Source organism: Manacus candei, unplaced genomic scaffold, assembly GCF_025592945.1.
Source record: "Manacus candei isolate 608988 ecotype Guabito, Panama unplaced genomic scaffold, ASM2559294v1 h1tg000003l, whole genome shotgun sequence".
In the NCBI taxonomy this organism is placed as follows: Eukaryota; Metazoa; Chordata; class Aves; order Passeriformes; family Pipridae; genus Manacus; species Manacus candei.
This window is the reverse complement of record NW_026138051.1, coordinates 9052028-9075538: the sequence shown is the minus strand read 5'-3', so window position 1 is coordinate 9075538 and position 23511 is coordinate 9052028. Positions and strand designations below refer to the sequence as shown.

The 23511-nt window shown below is 49.8% G+C and overlaps 2 protein-coding genes across 7 annotated transcripts in view; one reads left to right on the top strand and one right to left on the bottom strand.

Annotated features, from left to right (window-relative positions):
• Window positions 1-18471, bottom strand: part of SEPTIN6 (septin 6) — a 29197-nt gene extending 10726 nt beyond the window's left edge. For 2 of the 6 annotated variants that reach the window (XM_051784621.1, XM_051784629.1), the window contains exons 1-5: window positions 18395-18455; window positions 11751-11865; window positions 4474-4669; window positions 3145-3331; window positions 2752-2913 (exon numbers count right to left, since the gene is read on the bottom strand). In XM_051784621.1, coding sequence (XP_051640581.1) covers window positions 2752-2913; window positions 3145-3331; window positions 4474-4669; window positions 11751-11865; window positions 18395-18421 — 687 coding nt within the window. In that variant the 5' untranslated portion in view covers window positions 18422-18455. Of the gene's footprint in view, window positions 1-2751; window positions 2914-3144; window positions 3332-4473; window positions 4670-11750; window positions 11866-12603; window positions 12864-18394 lie in introns of those variants that run through there. The other 4 variants (XM_051784584.1, XM_051784593.1, XM_051784612.1 and 1 more) reach the window with 4 other exon arrangements.
• A 2357-nt stretch (window positions 18472-20828) lies between these two features.
• On the top strand, window positions 20829-22824 carry SOWAHD (sosondowah ankyrin repeat domain family member D). Its single transcript, XM_051788737.1, has one exon. It carries the CDS (start codon window positions 21033-21035, stop codon window positions 22035-22037), a length of 1005 nt encoding a protein of 334 aa, XP_051644697.1. The 5' UTR covers window positions 20829-21032; the 3' UTR covers window positions 22038-22824.
• Window positions 22825-23511: the final 687 nt, after the last annotated feature.

Below are 23511 nucleotides of genomic sequence, written 5' to 3'. Positions count from 1 at the left end.
AGTCAAACTGTAAATACAGCAAAACTGCCAGCAAGCACTCACACAGATGGGTTCTTCCACTTGTATTGCTCAGCCTCCCAGCTCTCACATGGGACACACAGAATAAGTGGGGCTAGTGGTCAGCCTGATGGGGCACCAGAGGTGCCTACTTCTCTCCTCTTCACATCCTGCTGCTTCTGAGGGAGAGCTTCCGGACTTCCCTGTTGGCTTCTTCGGGCTGTCCATGAGGAGCATCCCATGACTGGCTTCTCCCACAGCTGTTAATGCTTTTTGTTCACTTTGTATCCAGGCTTCTGGGAGAGCAAAGTAAGGGGATTTTCCAATGGACAAAGCAAGCAATAGGAACAAGAGGAGAAGCCTGAGGCAGTGGCAGATACACTGTGCTATGGCCACACAGGCACAGCCTGAACCTCGGCCATCAATGGACCTGGTTACCCTCAACAGCAGAGACTCTTCCTCCACAGGCACCAACTGTCCAGTTGCTGTCTTTGCCAGGGAGAAAGTGCTGGTGATTCCCTTTTTCCATTAGCAAAGGAAGTTCCCAGCTCCCACCATGTGGGACAGCTCACACAGCTGCATGTGATCTCATTTAACTAGCAGGTGCAGGGAGAATATTTTTTTCAGTAATTAGACTAACTAATTCAAAATGGAAAAGCCATCAGGGAGTTGAAAGAACAGGAGAGCTTGTTTTTCTGATTTGATTTTATGCAAGAATAAAATCTAGATGGGAAGAGACCTAATGAATTTGGACAGTGTCTTCTCTGAACTTGTATATATATACTTTATGGGAAAAAAGTAACTGATCCAGAGAAGTTGATGGTCAGCAAGAAGCACTACTTAATTATGAAAACTACATTTATAACCCTTCTAAGATGTTGATCTGTAACAGGCAAAGACAATTAAGCTTTCTGTAGAGGAGTACAAACACAAGGTTAAGGCAACCTATTTAAATCAAAGTTCCCCATTCCTCAATTTTAAACATGACTAAAACTGGCAATTTAAGTTGTCAACCTAAATCAACCCATCCTGGCTCTTTTAATGGTCTCAGTCCCTCCACAAGCTCATCCCCTGCCCTGAAGCATAAGCAGATTTGTCTTATGTTGCTAATAAAATCACTATTTGGATACAAGTTTTCCAGGCCTGCAAAATTGCCTTGATCAGATTCAGATTCTGGCCTGCTTAGTTCCCATAAACCTGGTAATTCTGACTGATACGATTTCAATGGAGGATTAAAGAGCTGATCTCTCTGTGAGCAACTGACACAACCCAAAATGTCTACATTGCCCCAGACAGCAACTCCCTCCCAGGGAACATGTGAATGGCTAAAAGGAAAGACAAGCAGAGAAGGGCTGAGAGGGAAGGACTTCTCCCTTTATCATCACACCTCTGGTTCCTTGAGGATGGAGTGATGTTGCATTTTGCTTCCAGCAGTAACTCTATTCTTACACAGTGAGAGCATTAAGCACTAAAAAAGATACCATCACAAAACCACTCTGACCAGGAAACCACCACTGACATCAGGACAAACCTTATATTTCTTTTAGGCCTCTCCAGAATACTCTTTAATATTAGATCAAGAGGTGACACAAAAGCACATCAGGTAGACCTGTACTACATCAACAGCAGTGAAGCAACTTCCCCTACTTGCTTTCCTGTAAAAGGCCTTCTGTAAAACGGGACCATGGTCAGGATGCACTGCCAGAGGGGCCAAGGGACAGTTTGCTCCCTCTTCAAGGAACCACAGACAGGCACCCACCATGCTGTGCAGGCCAGAGCCAGAATGAGCACTTGCAGGCACCTTAAGGCATGTCTGGACTAAGCTGTGTATTGGTTTTCACACACTGCTGGTTAACCTGTGCAACTCCTTGCCACCAGATCCTGGAAATTTACTGGTGGCAGGACATCATGGCAGGACATGGGACAGAAATACAGAGAAACTCTTGAGCTAACAGTGTTAGACACCAGAGAAAGTTGTACACACTCCCTCTCTTCTTGTGTACTCCCAAAGTGACCAAAAGCAGAAGAGAAGGGCCACTGGGCTGCCAGGGCCTCTGGTCCCACCCTTGTGTTTTATTTCTCACATCACTGTTCCAATCAGCCTCGTTGCACTCCCTGTCCACCCATTCTGGCCAACAGCAACAGAGCCAAAAGGCCAAACCAGACCATGACCTAGCTAAGAACCTGGATCAATAATAAAACAGGAATTCAATGCAGACAAGAGTCCCAGAGCTGGCCAGGTGAAGGGGCTCTGCTGCAAAGACAGCCATAGGCAAGAGGAGACATCCATAGAGGCAGGACTTTCCAGGAAACACCAGTCCAGGAGAGTAGAACTGTTTGTTGAGAAGAACACAGGGTGAGGAGCAGAGGTGCATGTCTGCAGACAGTCTGCCCCTCACACCAGACAGGTAACACTCATCTTATTAATCCATAACCCAGGACTGTCCTTGCCCTGCACAGCCAGGCCTCACTGTCTGTCTAGCTTCCTACATGTCCCTCAACAGACATGCATGAGGACAAGGAGGGGGTTAAAAGTCTGTTTTCTGAATAGAAAAGCCCACCAGAGAGTCAGTAGCCAACCACAAGGCTCTGCTAGTCTAGGATGACCCTACAAGGAGGGGATCTCTGTGAAATCCTGTTTTTAAGACACAAAATAAAAAGGGAAAGCAGATTTAAGAAACACCCCAATATGGCCCACCAACCCCTATGCTGACAGTGCTGTTCTATGAGAGGAGGAAGCACCCAGTCACTTACATTCATTGTCCCATTTATCTCTGCCACCGATTCATCATCTGTTGGGAACTGGTAGATCTGAACCCCGTTACTGACCAGTTCACTTGTGATTTTAATTTTAAACTTGGTCAGCTCACTCTTGGAAATGGCATCAGATTTGGCAATGATGGGAATGATGTTCACCTAGAAAAGAACAGAGGAACAAAGTAATCAACTTTGCTCCAGGGAGTTTTTCCAAGTCTGCAAAACAACCTTCAAAAAATTGTAAGCGATCAATAAATCTACAGGATTTATCTGCCAAGCCAGTCACTTCCACCAGAAGGGCTATTCAAGGTGGGGAAATGCTCTGGAAAAGCAGCAGCCTTTCCACCATGCAAACAGCAAGCCTGTCCCATAAGAGTTAAACGTGCCCACCTTGCTGTCGAGCTTCTTCATTGTTACCAAGTCCAGGGATTTCAGCGAGTGTCCCGTCGGAGCAATGAAGTACAAGCAGGCGTGGATGCGGGTGTCATGGTAGTTGTGCAGGACCCTTCTTATCTTCAGTTCTTCTTGCAAGTAGGCTTCAAACTGAGCATCAATGAACTCAACGATGGGCTTATAGCTTTGGTGAAAGGAAAACAAAAAAAGCTATACATCTCACAGTCGGAGAGAAAAACAGACAGTGCTCCTTTGCTTGCTTTTAAGAAACAAGCTGCTTGTTAGAATTCACGTCCTGAGACCAATTCTCTCCATCTCCCTTCCTCTCCACCCACAAGAAATTTTAGAGTTACACTACTGACACGGAGATGTGGTCCTACATCAGACTCTAGCAGCCTGTTTGTCAAAACACAGTACTGAGATTCAGCAGAGGACAGGAGACACATCATCCTCTCCAGGGAAAGAGGACTCTCGTACTTTGAAATATGAGGGTGAGAGACTTTCTAAAGTAAGAATCATGTAGACTCATTTGCAGCAGTGTGTAACCCTTGCTTGCACTCAGGGGTTGAATGGCTTGCTGCTCTCACAGCTCTGAGTCCTGCTGGTGGAAGATACAGCTCCATTCAGTACTACCTTTGCCCAGTGCTCTGGGCAGGAAATTCCTGTAGCACCCTTCCAAGGCCTTCTGAAATACAGAGCCTTTCAGACTCATAACGTAAAGGACATCAATGCATCTTAAACATAGCTTAAAAAAAGAAACCTGACAGACCCACAACAAAGCAAATCCCATCAGCAATGTCTCTGTGAAGATGCACCTTGGAGACTGCCTGCTGGAACTGCACATCCCTTAACCACCACAGTCCAGCCATGCTGGGATGTGAGCTGCCAGACACACTTCCCCTGGGTATCTCACTGCACATTTATCGTGCTTCCTTTGGCAACACAGAGAAGTGGGTATTAAGCCAAGTGGTCACTAGACCACACAGGTGGTTTGGTTGGCAGCTTGTGGTCAGCACAGCCAAAACAAACCCAGATGCTGCCCTGGAGCATTCCACTCTCCCCACCAGATGAATTTGGGCAGAAGGCTGCCAGCAGGGCAGATATTACTCTGACAGCGTAAGAAAAGCTGTTTCATAGCCAAAGCAGTGCCGACACTCCACAGCCTCTGTCCTCTCTTCTACCTGTCCCATCACAAAGAGATGACAAGGACAACCCATAAGAAAGAAGCAGGAAAAGTGTACAAGGCAGTCTGGCCCCCATAGAGCACAGGGAGAGACCTTGCATGAAAAACTAGGCCATGATATAGCCTCTCTCCCCCACACTCACCTGTCCTCTTTGTTGATCTGATCCCCAAAGCCCACTGTGCTCACAATAGTCAGTTTGAGGTTGACATTGCTCTCCTGCAGGTCGTAGGTACTGGATTTCAGCTGAACCCCGGGCTGTGAGTGAGATGCTGGGTCACCTTCAAACTTGGTGTTGAAAAGGGTGTCCATGAGGGTGGACTTACCAAGGCCAGTTTCCCCTGTTGGAAAAAAAAGAGAGTTGAAATGTTCAGTTGAATATTAATATGGCTTGGCCTTTCAGCTTCCAACCATTAACAGGGGTGAAATTGTAGCAGATGAAAGCAGATCTCATGCTCCCAAGGGAGCGTCTGGTAAACAGAAAGCCATGAACAATGGGAGGTCTGTATTCTGGGCAAATTACATTTCACAGTCTAATGGCCATTAATATCGTTAGAAAATAGAGATGAAAAGAAAGAGGTGAAAAGGTGAAGGGGAAAGCATCATTCAGATCCTGCATAAACCCACAGCTACACTACAGAAGATGCTGTTTTCATTAAAAAGGGGGGTGGGGGTGGGGCTTACTGCCATTTCCAAAAAAAGCTGCTCCAGATCAATATGTGTTTAATAAGCAGCCACAGAAGCAGTCTCCTACTGTGCAGAAACCCTGAGAATTGGTTCTAGTCCTATAGCAAGTTGTGCAGTGGGTTTCTACTCACAACAGCTTGAGTTGGGGAATCAGCCTTCTAGACTGGGAGAGGGCATTTTTGGTAGTATCTGGTTTCCATATCTTAGGAGCTACACAAGCTATACAATATTCCAAAATCTGCTTCCAAACTTTCTGCAGCACTGAACTGTTACTTGGATCCCCTCTATCAACAGGTAACTATTTCACTGACTGGAAGGAAGAGAGAAATCCCAGAGACTAGTCTTAAATTTGTTTTAGATACATCCCAAGAAGAATAAAACAAATCCCTCTGTGCCTGCATTCCACAGGGCAGCCTCCCTTGCCAAGCTCTGAGAACGGAGCCAGGTCTCTGAGCTCAAAGGATCTGACTTCCTATGCAGTCTGGTTTGTTGCCCTGTGAGGGCTGTTGTGTTTTGGAGAAACAACAATTTCTGAGCTGCCCGGCTGACTTTTGCAGAAACTTCAGGAGCCGGCTGAACCCCACCCACTGCGGGAGCACAGGGAGGCTGTGTCTGGCTGCAGCAGCCTTTCCCTCCTTCCCCCAGCCCTCAGCTCCCAACCAAAACAACTTCATCGCTTTCCTACTTTGCTCAGAATAAAAGAGCTTCTTATTTTTGTAAGTTTAGAGCTCTGCAACAGATCCAAACTTGCATGAAATGCCCAATTCAACAAGGGGAAATTCCTCCCCATCCTCCCCCTTCCAAATCTCCAAGCCTCACCCCTTCAAGCAGGCAAATTCCTCTCTTGGCCACAGAAGGGATTTCTCTCACTCAGGGCTGAACTACAAGATAGGCAGGGCAAGGCAAACATAGATTCATAAAATCACAGAATGGTTTGCGTTGGAAGGGACCTTAAAGATCACCCCGTTCCAACGCCCAAATCCCCTGCTCTGGGAACTGAGCTTCTCTGATTGCCAGGATCACATATCAAATACCTTTCCAGAGGCAGCAAAATTCATTAACATTTCAAAGTCAGCATACACCCTGAGCTGCCTGGGAGCCAGCTGAGAGCTTGTGCTCCATCACCAAGGGATGCCACATATGGCCAGAGCAGCCACCAGTCCAGTTGCTTTTTGCATCAATCCCATTTGCAATCTGAAGGGGGGAAGAGGGAGTCAGCACCAGGAGCTGGTATGGCTGCAGTCCCTTGTGCTATGTCAGTGCATCAGCTGTGCCTAAAACACTGCTGACCAGAGCAAGGCAGGGGGACCCAGCAAAGCACAACGTTACCTCTGTCGCTGGAAAAATAAGCTGGTCCAGCAAGTCCTTCATCGACTTGGAATCTCATTGTCTGGACTTCTCAGGTACCATTTGCCCCCAAAAGGCAGCAGGTGCGCAAAGTGCAGCAGACCAGAGTTTGGACAGGGATTTTGAGAGTTAACAGCAGACAGCCTGTAGGACCTGCCAGGCCTTTCTCAGGGATTCCAGGAAAACAGCAGTGTAAAAAAAGACAAAAATCTAAACAACCTGAGAAGGCTGCAGCATTTCCAGAGCCCCTGCCAAGGGATGGGTGGGACAGAGCAGCGAGCTGGCTGCTCGCCTGTGAATGCCAGGAACCCTGGATGGGACATCTCAGAGCTGGGGAGTCCATCAGCCCTGGGGTGTGGGACCATCATCCACACACCAGCCTGCAAAGCCTCCTCCTATGCCGCTGCCTCACAGCCTGGAAGGCCCTGGAGCAGGGTCAGATCCAGCAGTCTGTTCCCAAGCCTGCAGGGCTGCAGGACAGGGTGACAGGGGAGGAGCAGTGGTGACCAGGGCAGGGAGCTGCTCCCTGCAGCAGATACACAGATCATGTGTAACCCACACTGACTTCCAGGCAGACAAAATACCCTGTAAATCACCTCTGGTTTCTGCCTCCCTCCTTCTTTGGGGCAAAAGATGTTCATGTGAGGCCAAGACTATTGTTTAAGCACATCCTGAACCTGTTAATCATTGCCTACTTTAAATCAATCTAATGTGCTGTTTCCAGCAGGAAGGACTTTAATGCCAGAGGGGCCAGGTCAAGTGCCTAAGAGATGCAGGACATGCTTTTATATTCTATTTCATGACACCTACACAGGGCAAAGGCAACTCTGAATTCAAACACTAAGTTTTTTCTTTTGGAAGGGTAAGATCTGAACTGGTAAGTCATTTTTCCATAGGTGGGAGCTGACCATCCAAACACCTACAACTTCACATTTAAAACACAAAACACTCAGCCACTAACACAGCATGTCAAACATGAAGTCTGCACACCAAGAATTACATTGAGCCAGCAGATACCCTCGCCCCTGAGCTGTGTGACCCCACTGACATGGCACAGCATTAAAGCCTGCCAGGGAAGAGGACAGTGGAGAAGAGAGGAAAGACTGTCTCAGCTGAAAGAAACACGATGTTAACACTGACAAAGTGACATGAGATGGCAAAAGACTGAAGATGCTAATAAAGTTTTTCATTGTGTTAAATATGAGGAGTGTTACTCTGAAGGCCAAAACTACAGAAGAGAGGATTTCTGAATCTCCTGGGAATTTCTGCCTCGCACAGAGGCAACTTTCTGCTGGCTGGAAGATGTGAATGGTGCCAACTGCTACTTGTAAGGACAGGAGTCCAGATGGAACAGATGGCCTGATGAAAAGGACAAAGTGGTGCGTGCTTGTTCCAGCCAACAGCACTGGAATCATCTCCAAAAAGCAGAAACGATGAATGGGGATTAAGAGGCAGAATTACTGTGAAAAAAGCAGCAGTGTACAGAGTGAGTGTACAGACCGAGTGAGAGGCATCCTTGGCAGGGGGATTATTTCCTGATGTCAGGCTTATGGGCACACGTGATTTGATCTCCAAAACCGTACTTAGGGGTTATGCAACTAGGCAGTGGTCTGCTCTCCCGAAACAGGGCTGACAAAAAAGGACAGGGCACAGAGGGTGACCTTTCCTGGTAGAGTTCTACAGCAGGAAGCTCTGACAGCTACTGAGAAGCTGTAGTGTTGTGCCTTTCATCATGGGATGGAGGTTTGCTGCTAAGACCCACGATTTTCAGAGACATTAAAAAACAAATAAAAATGGCAACAGACACCACACCAGGTTCTGGACACACAGCAGCCCTACAGCAGTGCCCAGAAAGCACCACCCACTCTTAATGCCCACAGTAGGCTGTCAGGCAAGAGTCACTGTGCTGGGCTCCCCACACCTCCTCTCGTTCTGAGATGTGCCCTCTGGTCCAGCTGCACATGCACACGGTGTCTTCAGTGCTCTATGGAAATGGTTCATCAAATCCCACATTGATGGAGCAGTGGCATCACTTGCAAAACTACAGCTGGGACAAGCTCCCAGCTTCCCAAATCAATACAGGTCTCTTTGTGGTGAATGAATCTTCATGGCTTCTTCCTTCCACAGAAATTTTGGCATCCTAAGCACCCTGCAGCAGTAAGCTGAATTATACACCACAAAAGCTGTACCTCCTTTTTTGGTAGCTGGAGATTTAATTTGCTTTTCCCTAGGATGTGATAAGTGAAACAACAAGCAACTGCTCACTGGCCCCCTTCTCCACATCACTCGGGATTTAAGAGGCCCCAATCATATGATCTTCATTCAATTCTGTGGGAGGACAGAGAAGTCCTTGCAGTATTTCCCTGTTCAAAGGCATAGAACAGCTTTCAGAAGAGCACCCTTTCATGAGAGAGCAGCACCTGGCCTTCACAAGAGTAACAACCGTGCCTCCAGATATCAAACAGTTCAAGTTTAAAGAAAATGTATCCACATGCACAGCCTTTTCATGTGTAGAAATGGGAGCTAATCCAATGTAGCAGGTTTGTTGAGACAAGCCCTGAGGCAGCTCAGCCTGATAAGGGCATCTCTCAAGGAGACAGGAAAAAATAGCTCGTTTCATCTGACAGGTGTACAGAGACACCACACAATTCACCCACTGCAGGGCAGAGGCTGGGCTGTGGAGGCAAGAGGAGCAACATCAGCTCACAAAAGATGCTGAAGCATCTGAGAGGACCACCCAGCTCCCACCATCCATCCCAGGGGACCAGCGGCGAGGGGGCAGGAGAGGGCTGAGGAGACAGATGGCTTTTTGGTTGGAGAAACCCTGCTGTCTCCTCAGCTGGTTGCACCAGTGACCATAAAAACAACCACAGGGTAACTTCCAGGCTGTACAGCTCATCACCCCAGAGAGCTGCCTGCTGGAGAGCAGGGAAACCTGTGCAGATCCCTCCCTCCTCCAGCTGGTGAGAGCTCCCACACACCACGGGGCTCAGTCGTTTGGAGTGACAGACTTCAAGCAGTCTTGGTACAACCCTTGGGGAAAGTGAAGGTATTTCTACTTAAATAGCCATTTTTCATTGCACTGGATAGGCCAGTTAGAACAAGTTCCCTAACAGAAGAAGCAGGAAAATCCTGCTTATAACGGGATACTAGTCTAATGCAACTGTAATCTACCCTGGCCAAAACTGAGCAAGTTTACATTAAAAACCTATATATATTCCTCTTTTATTTCCCCATCTCACTGAGAAATACAGTCAGCACAGAAAGTTTCAGCCATTAAATACCTCTTCAGCCTTTGTACTGAACTAAGAGGCAACTAACAATTTATCACAGAAGCTTTAGGAAGAAAATGATTGTGCTGAGGAATAAAAGATCAGAGAAACCATCCACAACCCCTAGCTTCTTATGAGAGGTTTTCTCATTTATTCTATCTTTGGCTTTAGTCTCAAAGGGGAGACAGCTTTCAGCATGAGAAGAGCTAAAAATTGCTCCACTCTGGACGTGCTGCTGAGAGTCATTTTTGATGCTTTCCTTGGCTTCTCCACCAGGAGCTGGAGGGATCGGTGGCTCAGATCCAATATGATGCAGAGTAAAATTGCCATTGGATTTTTCCTCCAACAGATGCCACACACATCTGAAAAATGGGAGGCAATGAAGTGCCCTTCTGTCATGCTTAGTGGCCTGTCTATGGGATCAGTTCATCTATTCCTTTTATTTGCTCCAATCCTCATTTGCTCCCTCTTCTTTCAATTTTTCACCCCAAACTCCTGCTGTCCAAGTGAGATCCAACAGAACAAATGACGGACGAACTCTGAGAAATGTTGGGTTTTTTCTCCAGGATGTTTAAGAGTTTAACTCTGTTTCCACAAGTTAACAGAGACACCAGACAACTCTTAAAAAATACTTTAAAGCCTGGCCTCCTCAACTTTAGATTTGTGGATCTTTTTCTAATTAAGTTTATTAATTTTTTTCTGTAAAGTTTCTTTATTTCAGGATTGACTGTGTTATTACTATTCATAAAAGACTGACATTAATAACTAATGCACATTGATCTTGGTGTGTCCTTGTCATTCAGATCGACAAGGGATTAATGTATTCCATTCCTGTCCTCCAAAGAGGAAAGCAGAGGCATTCAACTCTTCTCCACACATCAAAGTGAACATATAACCACAGGAGGCACTCCCTGCTACACGTAGAACTTGTAGAAAAAAACACTGCAGCTCGGTAAGTGGAAAAGGAAACTCTTCAAGGCTTCAGTCTTGGGGCCAGGAGTCTCACTAGGTCATATCACATTTACGTACCGTGGAAATCACCAGCGACTCAGCCTGACAGTGACCTCCATTTGTCAGCAAAGTTTATCATCTCACAGGAATGCCCTTGTACAGAAAATTTTCTTCTCAGCTCCATTTAACAGGGCTCAGCTCCCCTCTCCTCGCTCCACTACTCTTGTTTCAGACTTAACCCTGTCCTGGGCAAACACCAGGTCCATACCAAGAGTTGCATCTCTCATGGGAGGGGACAGAAAAGCTCTGTGTGCATGCAGAGCTGACCACCAGCATGCAGAGCTACCCCAAGAGGTATCCACAGCTGCTTCTCTTCCCTCTGTCACACCAGGCACAGCTGGGATCATCTGCAGACTCATCTCAGGGCTTACCCTGAGCAGCCATGGCCACACAATAACCTCCTGCTCCCCAGAGGCAGGGGATCAGCATCAGTAAAACAATCAGACAATTATTAATTCCCTATTATTAATTTCCTTATCCACATTGCCAAATCACTCTATCAAAGTCATACAGGGTTTTTACTTCTGCCTCCAAGGAGGGACTATTTGGGATCCTAACCCTGTGAGACGGGATGCAGGGACTGACACCAAGTCCTGCTACAGTGCCAGGCCCCAGCTGTGATCCACACATGGCATCTTGGATAATCGTCTGACCAGTTAAGGCTTGGCTAGACACAATTTTAATTCAAGTATGCACAGAAGGGAGGAGAAGAAAATAGCTTTTAGTGATTTAAGAGGCGACGACTAGTATTTTGTCAAAATAATTATAATAATAATTCAATACCTAGCCAGACAAGACCTCAGTACAAAGTACTCTGGCATGAGTACCTATTTTCTTTTAAAAATGTGAAATTCAAACATACTAGGAAAATAAAGATCATAATAACAGCCTGTGATTTTAGGCATTTTATTTCACTGCTTGGTAGAAAGCCATACTGCAGAACACCAGCGGGGATTTCCCAGAGCACCAGTAAATCTTGTTACTGAAAATAGAACAGTTGGGGAAATTTAAATCAAAGCTACCTTGTTAACGCTGTCACTGACAAGCTACATCCAGCTGCAGAGAACTTTTCAGCAAGAGAACTTCCCAAAATGGAAATACTCACCCACACACAGGATGTTGAAACAAAACCCATGATTAACTGACTTATTAACCAGCTGGTCAGGCAAACTGTCAAATCCTACGTGTCCAGAGAGCGGGACAGTACGACAGCCTTCACCCTGAAATACAATGAAAGAGTTGTGTCATTTTCAAGCAAAATACACTGCTCTGTCTATTCTCTAAGACCTCCCAAGCAGAATCAACTGCACAGTCCAAGCAGATTTGCAGGGATGCTGTCAATCATGTCAGCGTGCTTCCCTCTTCCCCAAAACAAACCCAGGCGGCACAAATAGCACGTTTCATTTGGCACACATCTGAAGGTAGCCCTGTCAGAAAAATACTAAACTTTGCAAAACACGTACCCAAACACAGCTGCTGAGATAAAGAGGCAGCAAAACACTTGTTTCTTGAGGAAATACATAGAAACTCAAGTCTCATACTGAAAACAAAAAGAATCTCCGGTGCAAAGGAGAGTATTAATGACACTTCCTCCTATAAGCCTATTACAATTCATTTTATGTGAATTGGAACTCACATGTAATTCCCATTCACAGCTGCAATTACAGAAACTAGTTAGAACAGTTAGGAAAACTGTACCTACATCTAGTAACTGAACAAATGGACCTACATCTAGTAACTGAGCAACCCAAACACATTGTCTCTGCAAAGCTCAATTGCTGCAGCACAGAAACAGCAGAGAATACAAGCTCCAAGCTATCAAACACAGCAATATCTTCTGTACTGTTGTGAAGATGAAAATCTCAGACTGCAAAGAGGAGTCTGTCCAAATCTGTAAAACAGCCACTGGCACCTGAAAATCAGGGATCACTGAAAGAAGCTGCAAGGGAGATGCTCACATAGGCAGGTGGCCAGACCATGCAAGGCATCAGGTCTTCTCCAGCTCCAAGTGTCCCTATCCGAGCTTCAGAGCACATCTTTGAAAGCCAGGAACCAAACAGGAAAACACAAACTGAGAAAACGTGTCCAGAACTCAGCTGCTCATAAATCCACTGCCCTATCAGAAGGGAGCCTGCACGAGGGTTTGGGAGTGGGGGTACCCAAACCTGTCTGCGGGGGGGCAAGGGCTGCTCCTCCCCAGCCACCCAAAGGACTTTACGAGAAGGTGCTCCTGCACCCTCTCTCCTGTGCCCAACACCACCAACCCAGTCTCCCCAGCCAGGTGCCCCCTTCTGCCCCAGGACGCAGAAGGGCTGAGGCCCAGCTCCAGCTCCACACCATGCACAGCCACTTCCTTCTGGAGGAACTTCCACCTGGCCATTGCACACAGGCCTGTGTAGGCCAAGGCACCCAGGGTTCCAACCCTGCCCAGCAAACAGCAGTAAACCACATGCAGGAGCTCAGCCTCAGAAATGGCATCATGCAAAACAGAGAGAACGGTGCTGCACCCACATTATTTGTGTGTACTGGAAAGTTGCCCTCCTGCAGCCCCCAAAAGGCAGCTATCTGCCTCTCTGAAGAAAAGGCTTCTCTTAATAACGTATTTTAGCGTCAAAACCAGAAAATTCCCCTCTGGCTTTCTAGGAACATCATAAGTCTGCAAGAAATACTACAGCCAAAAGGCAATAGTTTACAGGGTGTAATTTTTGACTTGTTCTTTCAGAATCATGCTTTCACGTATCTTGAAAGACTGTTTGCAGGGACAGGCATACTGGTTTTCCCTCTTCTGCTAATGGCACTGGTATTTTAAGCTAGGAAAACATCCCCAAGGATTGCATTTACTACAGTAGCCTGTCGGTATCATTACTTGCCTTGTTACTGTTTTGCTGTTGTGGGTTTGTCGTTTTTGTTTTTTTTTCTTCAGATATGAGGTTCCAAATACACTGCAGCCATTAACCATATTTACCAGTCTGTGATGTGTAAATATGTTTCCCCTTAGCCATATTTTGTGTATTAGTCTGACTCTTCCTGCCAAGATGTTCACCAAATATGGTGCTTTATTAATTCCTGAGCACCTTCCCTCCTAACGACATGTTAGCAGCAGATTCTGGTTTTGCCTTGAGGATGCAGCTCCAAGTGCAGCAATGCACAAACAGCTAAAGCAGAAGAAAGGGAGGCTGTCAGGCACACAGATTTTTGTGACAACACACTCAAACTCTCCTGGACTGCATTCACCAAAACAAAACCCAGCACCAGGGTATCTTATGGCAGTGCTGGATCTGCAGCAAAAGCACCCAGTCCCGGTGAAGAACAGATGGGGGGACAGAGTCCATGAAGGCGCGAGAGAGAACCACAGGCAGACTGCTCCTGGGGAAGGAGAAATATCAAGTGTATTTTTAATACTCAGCCTTAAAACTGCACCGTTTGAAGACTGCTTGAACACTACTCTCCCCAGGAAGCGTGGGCAGGAGTGTAGGCTCTCATTAAGAACAAATCTTCCCCTCATCCCTAAATATAAGTGTGATCCAGATGGAACAAAATAAACGGTAGAAGTTGAGCCACGCTGGGCTGAGAGCAGGCATTTACCATCGCACAGAATTCAGCCTCCAAGTCATTTCCTGCAGCTTCTTTTTCTAGTCACCTGTGGTTTTATAATGCAGTTAAACCACACTTCACGTCTGCTACAGGCCAGGAAACAAGTACTGTGAAATGTGATTTCCAGTCACAGCAGCTGAGCCTTCATGTTAACTACACAACCATGTGCTACTCTGGCAAAAAAGCTAAAACCTCCTTGGCCAAGGCATCAAGAGATCAGATGCAATGGGAAAAAAATAAGAAAAAATGTTTTAAGGTCAAACACACATCAGAAGTTGTCAGCAATTACCAAACCCGTGGAGAGAAAATAAACATTTTCTATCTGATCCACCAAGAAACTGTGCAAGTCACCAGTCTTCAGGCACCAAGTCTTTGTACCAAGAATGCTGCTATATATAAAGACCACCATCATAAACAACATATGAGCACAACGATTAGTCATCCTGGATGTATATTAAATGTAAAGTTGGATCACCTTGTTCAACACTGAAGGAGAATACGTTAAGCTTATAAGCTTTCTGGTGATAAAGTGTTCAAGAGCTGTCTTGTACTATTTATCTTTGAAAACAAAGTTTCAGATCAAATTTAAAACATATACAGAGGTACCAACAAGGTAAGTAAGGCTTAACTATTGCGTGAAGGCTTTTTCCCTGAGCATCAGTGAGTGCTGGATGGTTGAGTCCTTCCATACTCTCTGTTTTAAGGTTACCAGCTTCTTGGAACAAAGGCAAAGATGGAATGTCTGGAAAGGCAGTGTGAACACTGGCACCACACCAAGATCCCAGATGCCTTCTTTTCCCCCATATACACAGAGTGACCCGCTCCAGGATAGAATGGGCTGTTGTTGCTCGGGAGGAAGTGAAGCATGTTTGTCACAAACAAGATTAAAAGAACAAAAAGAGCAACACACTCTCTTGCTGCATCATCAGGGTACTGCAGAGTGAAAGTAAGGAGCAGCCACTTGGAGAGGTTATTTTACTTTTTGCCTGTCTTTCAAGGATTTACACAACCTTTTGTTAGTGTTTCTCCATGTCACAGAAGCCACCACTGCCTACTCTGATTCTTACAGAGAACTCTTAGAAATATATGAAAAATACAAAGATTTTATAATGGACAACCCCAAGCACTGCACATTAAATATTAGTGTACATAAAATCAGTGAGATTTAGACTCCAAGGTGTTTGAATCATTCCAGGGTCCTTGGGATGAAGAAACGATTAAAGGAAAATCTTGCTGAATGCATGTCTGTGCCTTGATCTACTTTACAGGACAAGCAGGTACAGCACTGTCACCTCCCAATGTCCTCAAAGCCCTGAGAGGCCGTTTCCTCTTTGTGGAGATAAAGCAGAGCGTGGTCCCTGAGACACACAGTGATGCTGCCATTGCAAATGTCAACGCTGCATATTCAGAACTATTTCTGGTGGCCTGGTCTAAAGGAATGATGAGAAAGGACAAGGCAAATGAAAAGCCTCCACTTCGTGATATTCAAGCAGAGCACGGCAAATAACGAACGTCACAGCTCTGAACCCAAGGGACCAATATCCAAACAAGGCCAGCACAGCATGAAACTGCTCCCAAAGGCTGCATCTAATTGAGAAGACTGTTTCTGTTTAGGACACTGACAGCTGACATTTAGTACTTCTGACACAATTTCCCACCTCTTCCCAAATGAGAATCACTTAAACACTGAGGCCTTGGAGACTCCCTTCGAAGGATTTCCAAACTGCTGCAACAAACGCAACAGCACCATCCCACAACAAAACCAAATCAAGCAACACTCACAGAGCTCCAGCACCGCTGCCAGTGCTCAAAGCAGCCACCCCCCCTGCCCCTCTGCTGCCCCGTAATGCTGAGACCTGGGGGCTTAACCCCCAAACCTGAGACAACTCTTGCACAAGAGGTCACATCACAAAGCAAGGCAGAACCTGAACCGAGGTTTCCACATCACAGTTTTCCACATCAGAACAACATTAGATCCCTTCTCCTGACCTTGGTGTTACGGTATCCACTTCCCCAGACTGCATTTGGCTCTGATTAAACAGCAAATTAGAGCAACACTTGTATGAATTACTTCTCACTTGTACAAGTAATTCTCTCATGCAACGAAGGAATTATCCAGCAGACAGTATAAACATCCTCCCCAAGATAAATGTAAAGCAAGAATGTAAAGTCTAGATAAAGACTTTGTATTTCTTCTCTTTGCTCAGTTGATAACAAATCAACAAGAATATAAAAGAAAAAGAAAAGTGAGAGGGAAATAGTTTTCAAACAGCCACCACAGAAAGCAAGAAACATCTCACCAAAGATCCTGACCATCGACCACCCTCTTCAGACGCACTGCATCACTCGGCCACTCAACATGCACAGCCAAGTGCTTCCAAAATCTCAAATTCTGACAACTCCTAAGATTACACTTCCTTATGCCCCTGCCAAAAGGCTGCAGAAACACCAATGCAGTTTGGATACATTCCCAGAAGTCTCCTCCAGCAACTCAAAAATACATATCACTACCAGCAGTTATAATGGTTTTTCTGACCCCTACTAGAGACTGAGAGTTGAATAGTGTCTGGCAAGCCGGTCCTCTGCACACATCCTCCCCCTTGGGCAGCAGAGTGGACACATTCCCTGTGGTCTCAGTGTTTACATCCTGCACCCTCTGCACCAAGAGAGGACAGGAGAAGAGACTCAGCTTGGTGGTGACAGGGCCCCACTGCCTGCCCGGGGAGGAGGGGGTTTCACTGACCATCTCCACAATAAACACGGGTTTGATGAACGGTTTGCTTGGGCAGAGGCTGGGTGGTGATCCCAACTGCCCCACAAACCCAGGCCTCACACATTTAACCCTGTTGGCACACTCAGAGCCCTCTGCATTACCTGGACAGTACAGCTGACTGCTCCACAAACCATGGTCATGACCGGATGCCCAAGACCTTGGCTGACAAGTCATCTATCTGAACAAAGACATGTGCAATTTGCAGTGCATTAATTTCAAGCCTGTCTCACAGCCAGCTTTCCCTTTTGCCTCCAAAGAGAGGCTGTGCCATATCATAATTCATGCCAGGCCACGAGCAGATGTCTGAAACTCCTGTACATTATCCTAGGAAAGTCTAACACTCAATTGCTTTTAAAAGACAGGGGAGCAAGTGAGTCACTTTACATACCTTGGCAGTCACATACAAGGCAATGGGTATGTCCAGGAAGAAATAACATCACAAACTGGTGAGGAATGGCTACATTTACCCGTTCAACAAGACTGGGTCCATGCTAAAACCTACTGCTTTGAAGACGAAATAGCAAGCATTCATCTCAAGTATTATTTCTGTACTAACGCACGGACATCAAAGTTGGAAGCCCATCAAATCGCAGACAAAACGCTTCCGCATGCAAACGCGTTACAGATGCCTTCTTAGCATTTCTCTAACATACGCAAAGGTGGCTCGGCTCCCTCTCCTCCTCGTATCTCCTGCGGAGATAATTCTCCGCAGGCACACAGAGACCTTGTGTCGAGCACGGCGGCGGCCCGGGGGGACATCTCGGGGAGTCCCTCCGGGTCAGCGCAGCGGGGACACGGCGCTGCTGCCGCTCGCCTCCCGCAGCTCCTCCGGCACACGGTGCCGGCCCGGCCACCTCCCCGCACCACGCACCGCCGAGCACGGGGAGATGTTCCTTTGGGAGAGCAGCATCCCTGGAGAGACCGGGACGCCACCGCCGCGCCCCGGCCGGCGAGGGGCCCCCACCCCGGGCGGGGGAGCGGGGCGAGGCTTCCCCAGCACTGCAGCCCGACCAGCGCCGGGTCCGGGGACACCGGCCGGGCAGGACCCCCCGCCCATCCCGGTGCGGGAGGACAAGGCGCCGGGCCGGGCTGCAGCGGGGGACCCCAACACCCCCTACCCCGGGCAACCCCGACAGCCCTGGGGACGGACCCCAAACCCCGACCCTCCGGGAGCCGCCGCCCCGGGCCGAGCCCCGCAGCCCGCCCCAGGCCGGGGTCCCCGCAGCCCGCGGTCCCCGCAGCCCGCGCCCCCCTCCGCCCCGGCCCTCTGCCCCGGCCGTGCCCGACTGTCCCGCCCGCCGCCCCGACGCTGCCCGGCCCCGGTTCCCCCGCCCCGGCGCTGCCCGGGCCCCGCGATGCGGCGGCCCCGCGCCCGCCCGCACCTGCCGCGCCACCTCGGCCGCCGCCATCGCTGCGCGCTCGCCGCACGTCCCGCCCCGGCCTGCGGGCGGCTCCGGGCGCGCCCACCGCGGCACCGCGCGGGGGGATCCCGCCACGGCACCGCGCCCGCCCCCCCGCGCTCCGCGCCCCGCCCCGCCCGGCCCCGCCGCCCCTGCCCTGCTCGGGCCAGGCGGGCCCGCCGGTGCCGCCGCCGCCGCGCTCCGGGGCGCGCGGGGCCGCCGGTCCTCCCCCTCGGCCGCCCGCGATGGTGCAGCCCGGGCTGCGGGCGGGGCGGGCGGAGGGTCCGGGGCGGTGGCTCCGAGCGGGGCCGGGCGGGCGCGGAGCTCCGGACAGCGGGTGTCGAGCCCCGGACGGCGGCTCCTCGGCCCTTACCAGTCCCGATGTCCGGCTGCCCCTGCGGCCCCTCCGGTAGCGCGGGCCGTGCAGCCCCGAGGCTGGGCCGGGGTTCCCGGTTTGGGTCTGTTCGGGTCCCCTGTCCGAGCACGTGGCGCACTTGCCGAGAGCTGCTGGACGGTTCAGGCCCGCCGGGCACCCACTGACCGCGGCGGTGCCGAATCCCCTCCCGGTGGCACCACAGCCCTTCCCGGCCCCTCTCGGCCCGAAGGTGCAGCCTCTGCTCCCTCAGCCGCTTGAGCACATCTGCTGCTTCCGGGCGGTGTCGCTGCTGCCGCTTGGGTTTTCCTTCATTTGGTGCGCCAGCACAAGCATCAAACAAGGCTGAGAGGAAACTCAGTCCCCACCCAAAGCAAGTCACTTCCCCAGCCCCTGGGACCCCCGAGTAAAGTCCCCAGGCTTGGCAACCTGGGTTTTATCCTGGTCAGAGTGCATCCAGTGCATCCAGCCCCTAATGCAGTTATGGCCAGGGTAGCGCTAAATGGAAGCTTTGCTGTGCACCTCATTCCCCAGGAGCAGCACCTTGTTTCCCTCCTTGTTTCTTTCCCTCCTTGTTTTCCCCAGCTGCCACCCAAGTGTTTTCAACTCTTCCCCAGGATCCCACGGCTGTGTGGCTCAAGTTCTCTGAGCCCACAGAAGCCACCAACAGCCAATGATAAATCCAGGCAGCACCAGAAAGGGAGCAAGGGGACAATTACATTTTCACCACCAGTCATTTGGGCTTTGAGATTATGCCAGCTCCCCACACATCCCAGAAAAACTGGTTAAAGTGGTTGGAGAAAGGCAAAGGTCCTTGAGGGCAGACAACCAGCCCGGGGCAAGTCAGAGCAGGGCTAAAGCTTAGGGAAGGGAAATTAAAAAGGTTCAAGGGGCTGTTGTGGCTCTTCACTGCCTGACCAGCCACAAAACACAGTAACAGTTCAGCCATGGGTGTCAGAGGAGTCATGGGTTAGAGAAAGGTCTTGGGAGAAACAGGACTAGGAGCTTTTGAGGCAGAGGAATTTGTCCTGATTTCTGAAAAAATTAGGGTACAGACTACTGGTGGCTGCAGCTGCCAACACCACCAGCCATGGGCTGTGCTGGAAAGTGAAACAGAGCAAGAGAGAAAGGCCAAAATGCCTCTGGGATGAAACATCACGTGGCAAGGGACCCAAAACACTGTCCCAGGCTGGGTGTCCCTTACAGCATGGAGACCCACCAGCTACTGGGAACACGGCTCCTTGGGGCAGTAACCTGGGTCTGCCTGAGCACAGCATCAAGGAGAAGCATTGCAATCGTGGGGTACAATTCTGGGGGGGCTGTAAGACAGGTGCCTCAGCAAGGCAACCCTGGGGCACCACTGGGGCCAGAGGAAGCATTCCTGGGATCGGTGTCACGGATTTACACAGGCCAGATGTTGTAACAGGATCTGACCTGGAACCCCACTGGGAATGCCAAGTCCAAGTGAATGTTCCCAATTAGTCTTTTGTTAGTTCTTTGGTTACAGGTCAAGCTGGTGCCTCCTACCCCAATTCACACCTCTCAGTTACACCCATGCCACCCATCACCTGATTCCCAAGTCAATCACTAAATTCTGGTCAGTGGTCTATTGATTTCTTACTGGACTACACTGTCACTGGGCTGGCCACCTTCTGAAGTTACTTTTTCCCTTGGAATTGTCTCCTGGGTCCTTATCATCTCCATTCTGCTCCTATCTGCTGAATTCAGGGAGTTCTTTGTTAGCAGCATTGTTTTATCAGAAGTTTACGTTTTGTCAGCTGTTGCGGGCTAAGGCTGAGGCTACTTCAGCTGCTGATGGTGAGACACTGGTGCTAAACGAGACTGTTCAGAGAGGAGGAGACAGTTCAACAAATTTTTTCCATAACACCAGCACCAGACTGCCCAGGACCCACCTGCCTCCACCCGCCCCCGTGGTCCCACACACTCTGCACATCCCCACACAACCACCTGCTCTCCCTCTGTGACACCGCAGCCGAGTGGGGCCGGGGGGGCAGACAGTCTGTGGTTGAGGCCGTGCACGGCGCCTGCGGCAGCCACGGACACAGCGTGGCCAAAGGTCACCTGCACCGCCCGGCAGTGCCGGGATCCGCCGCCATGCCCTCCCGCCACGCAGAATCGGTTCCTCCTCCGCCTAATGCCGGGGAGGAAGCGTGGGGTGAGAGCTGGGGAGCGTGAGCTGTGCCCTGCTGGGGATCAGGCTGCTGGCCAGCCCGGGGAGGCACCGCCATGGCCCGGCAGGAGCAGAGCTTGGCAGAGCAGAAGGTAGCTGGCACCGGCCAGAAGTTCTCCTTCCTGGAAGCTGCCCAGCCCCAAGCAGGGAGCCAAGCCCGCAGCTCCCAGCTCCGGTCAGCCACCCTGGGGAGCAGGGACAGTTCCTATACGCTGCAGAAGATGGACACCAACAAAAGCCTCAGCTGGGGCAGGAACAGCCTGGGGAGCTGGGGTAGGACTGCAGGCAGGTTCTCCATCGGCCATGGCAGTACCCGGAGGAAGGAGCTGAAGGAAATCCTCCTACAGACCAACAGCCCTGGCAGCACCTTGCGGTTTGCCACCACTCAGAAGACATCCAACAGCAGTAATCTCCTTGCAGGGCTGCACCAAGAGCAGAAGTCTGAGCAGAGTCCTGACCTGCTGCCCCTTGTCCTTGATCCCCTGGAGCACGCGTGGCTGCTGACGGTGGCTGAGGGCGATGCCGAAAGCATCATCAAGCTGCTGGACTTGGATCCCAGCCTGCTGACCAGGAGAGACTTTGTGACGGGCTTCACTGCTCTCCACTGGCTTGCGAAGCATGGCCACCATGAGAGCCTCATCCAGGTCATCTCCCACGCCCAGAAGAAAGGCTATCCCGTCAACGTGAACATTCCCACAGCCAGCGGCGGGCTCACCCCCTTGCACCTGGCTGCCTTGCAGGGACACGAGGTGCTCATCAAAGTGCTGGTGGGAGCTTACGGGGCAGACACCAGCTGCAGGGACCACAATGGGCGCAAGGCTTGGCAGTACCTGAGGGCAGACACCTCCAGGGACCTGAAGGAGCTGGCGGGGGCCTTGGAGGAGGACTTGGTCCAGCTGCGCTCTCACAACACCAACAACAACTGTAAGTCATCCAAAGAGGCCAGGGCAGGGCAGGACTCTGTGGACTCTGGGGCCGAGGGGAAAGCCCAGCACCCCTGGAGCCTGTCAGCTCTCCGAGGCATTGTTAGACAGGCATTTGCTTTCTTCCAAGAGCACTGAAGCTCCTCTGTCCCCATTCACCTGTAAATCCATGCTGGATAGCAGCCGGAAGAGCCTGAAGGGAGCTGGGAACTTGGGTGCTTGAAACCCTGGCCAAGTGAGGATTAAACCAAGGCACCTCAGCCACCCCGGGTCTCGTGTGGTCTTTGGGGCTGTGCTGGTGCGTGTGGGGAGCACCACAGCCATCGGAGCACAGACTAGGGACAGCCCTTCCAAAAAACTGCCTGTCGGCAGAGGGGCTTTTACCCCATGCCCAAGCTGATGGGAACTCCTTGCTGCAGCCCCTCGGTAGGGACTCACAAGTCAGCTCTGCTCTGGGGAGCTGCTTCTCTGACACCCCGTGTGCCCATGAGAGGATGCTGACCCACCACGTGTGGATCCCATGCTGGGGCTGTGGGTGGATGTTTGAGCTGCCTGTCCCAGGCTGCTGGCAGACTTTATGTGTGCCTGTAGATGGGTCACACAGAAATTCGGTGACTTGGTTCTCCTACCTGTAAAATGAGATGCCTGAGACACTCAGCCCCGTTGGGGATGGGGGCCAGAGCACAGGAGGCAGCAAGGGCACCAGTGGGATGGCATGGGTTGGCTTCTGTGGCGACTGGAGTTCAGGAGCAACTCTGGAAAGATGATTCATTGCTCAATACCATGGAAAAGGTATGTGAAGGCTGTGAGATCATTTTTATTGCTACTGAGGTCATGCTCAAAAATGAAACTGATAAAATATCCCTGCAGCAGTAAAATGCCATGTGTATGTACTGGTCACTGCATTAAAAGGGCAAAGCCTCTGCTTGCCTGTTTGTGTTTTGTTCACCAAATGGAGCTCTGCCCATGATTTCAACTTGCTTTTTACATTCTTGAAGGCCAGGGCTGCTTAAAAATACCTTCAGAAAAACAATGTCCCCTTCCTCTTTTTCATCAGCACAAGACCATTCCTGCCTCCCTAAATAGCAGTCCCATTTGAGCAAATGTCTCTCAGACAGGAACCGGGGAGTTTCTGTTCCCCTCACAGAGCAACAGCCCTTGCAGACACACCTCATTTGGGAAGGGAGTTGTAGTTTCTTTCCAACTGCCTTTCTGGGGGTCTGCAGAGGTGGCCAAAGGACTTGAGATGATCTGGCCTGGCTGCACAGATGAATTTGCATCTTGATGCAGAAAGATACACACGTAAGTTCCTCTGGGGAACCTGAGCCTGTGGGTTTCACAGACCCTGAGCCAACCCATTACATACAGATTGTGCTCTGAAATGCTACTTGGACACCCAGTCTGCAGTAGGTGACAAAGGGAAGAGCAGCCTGCACATGGGTGGACAGCGATCCAGGTGACAAGGTGAACATATAGATGTGTCTTTTTAATCTTTGAGGTCAGCAGTAGATACATACAAAACATGCTGGGAATGAATTCAATGCCTGATCTACAGCAGTTTTGTAATGCTTTAGCTCTAATGGATTGAAGAGTATGGCAACACAGCTCCTCC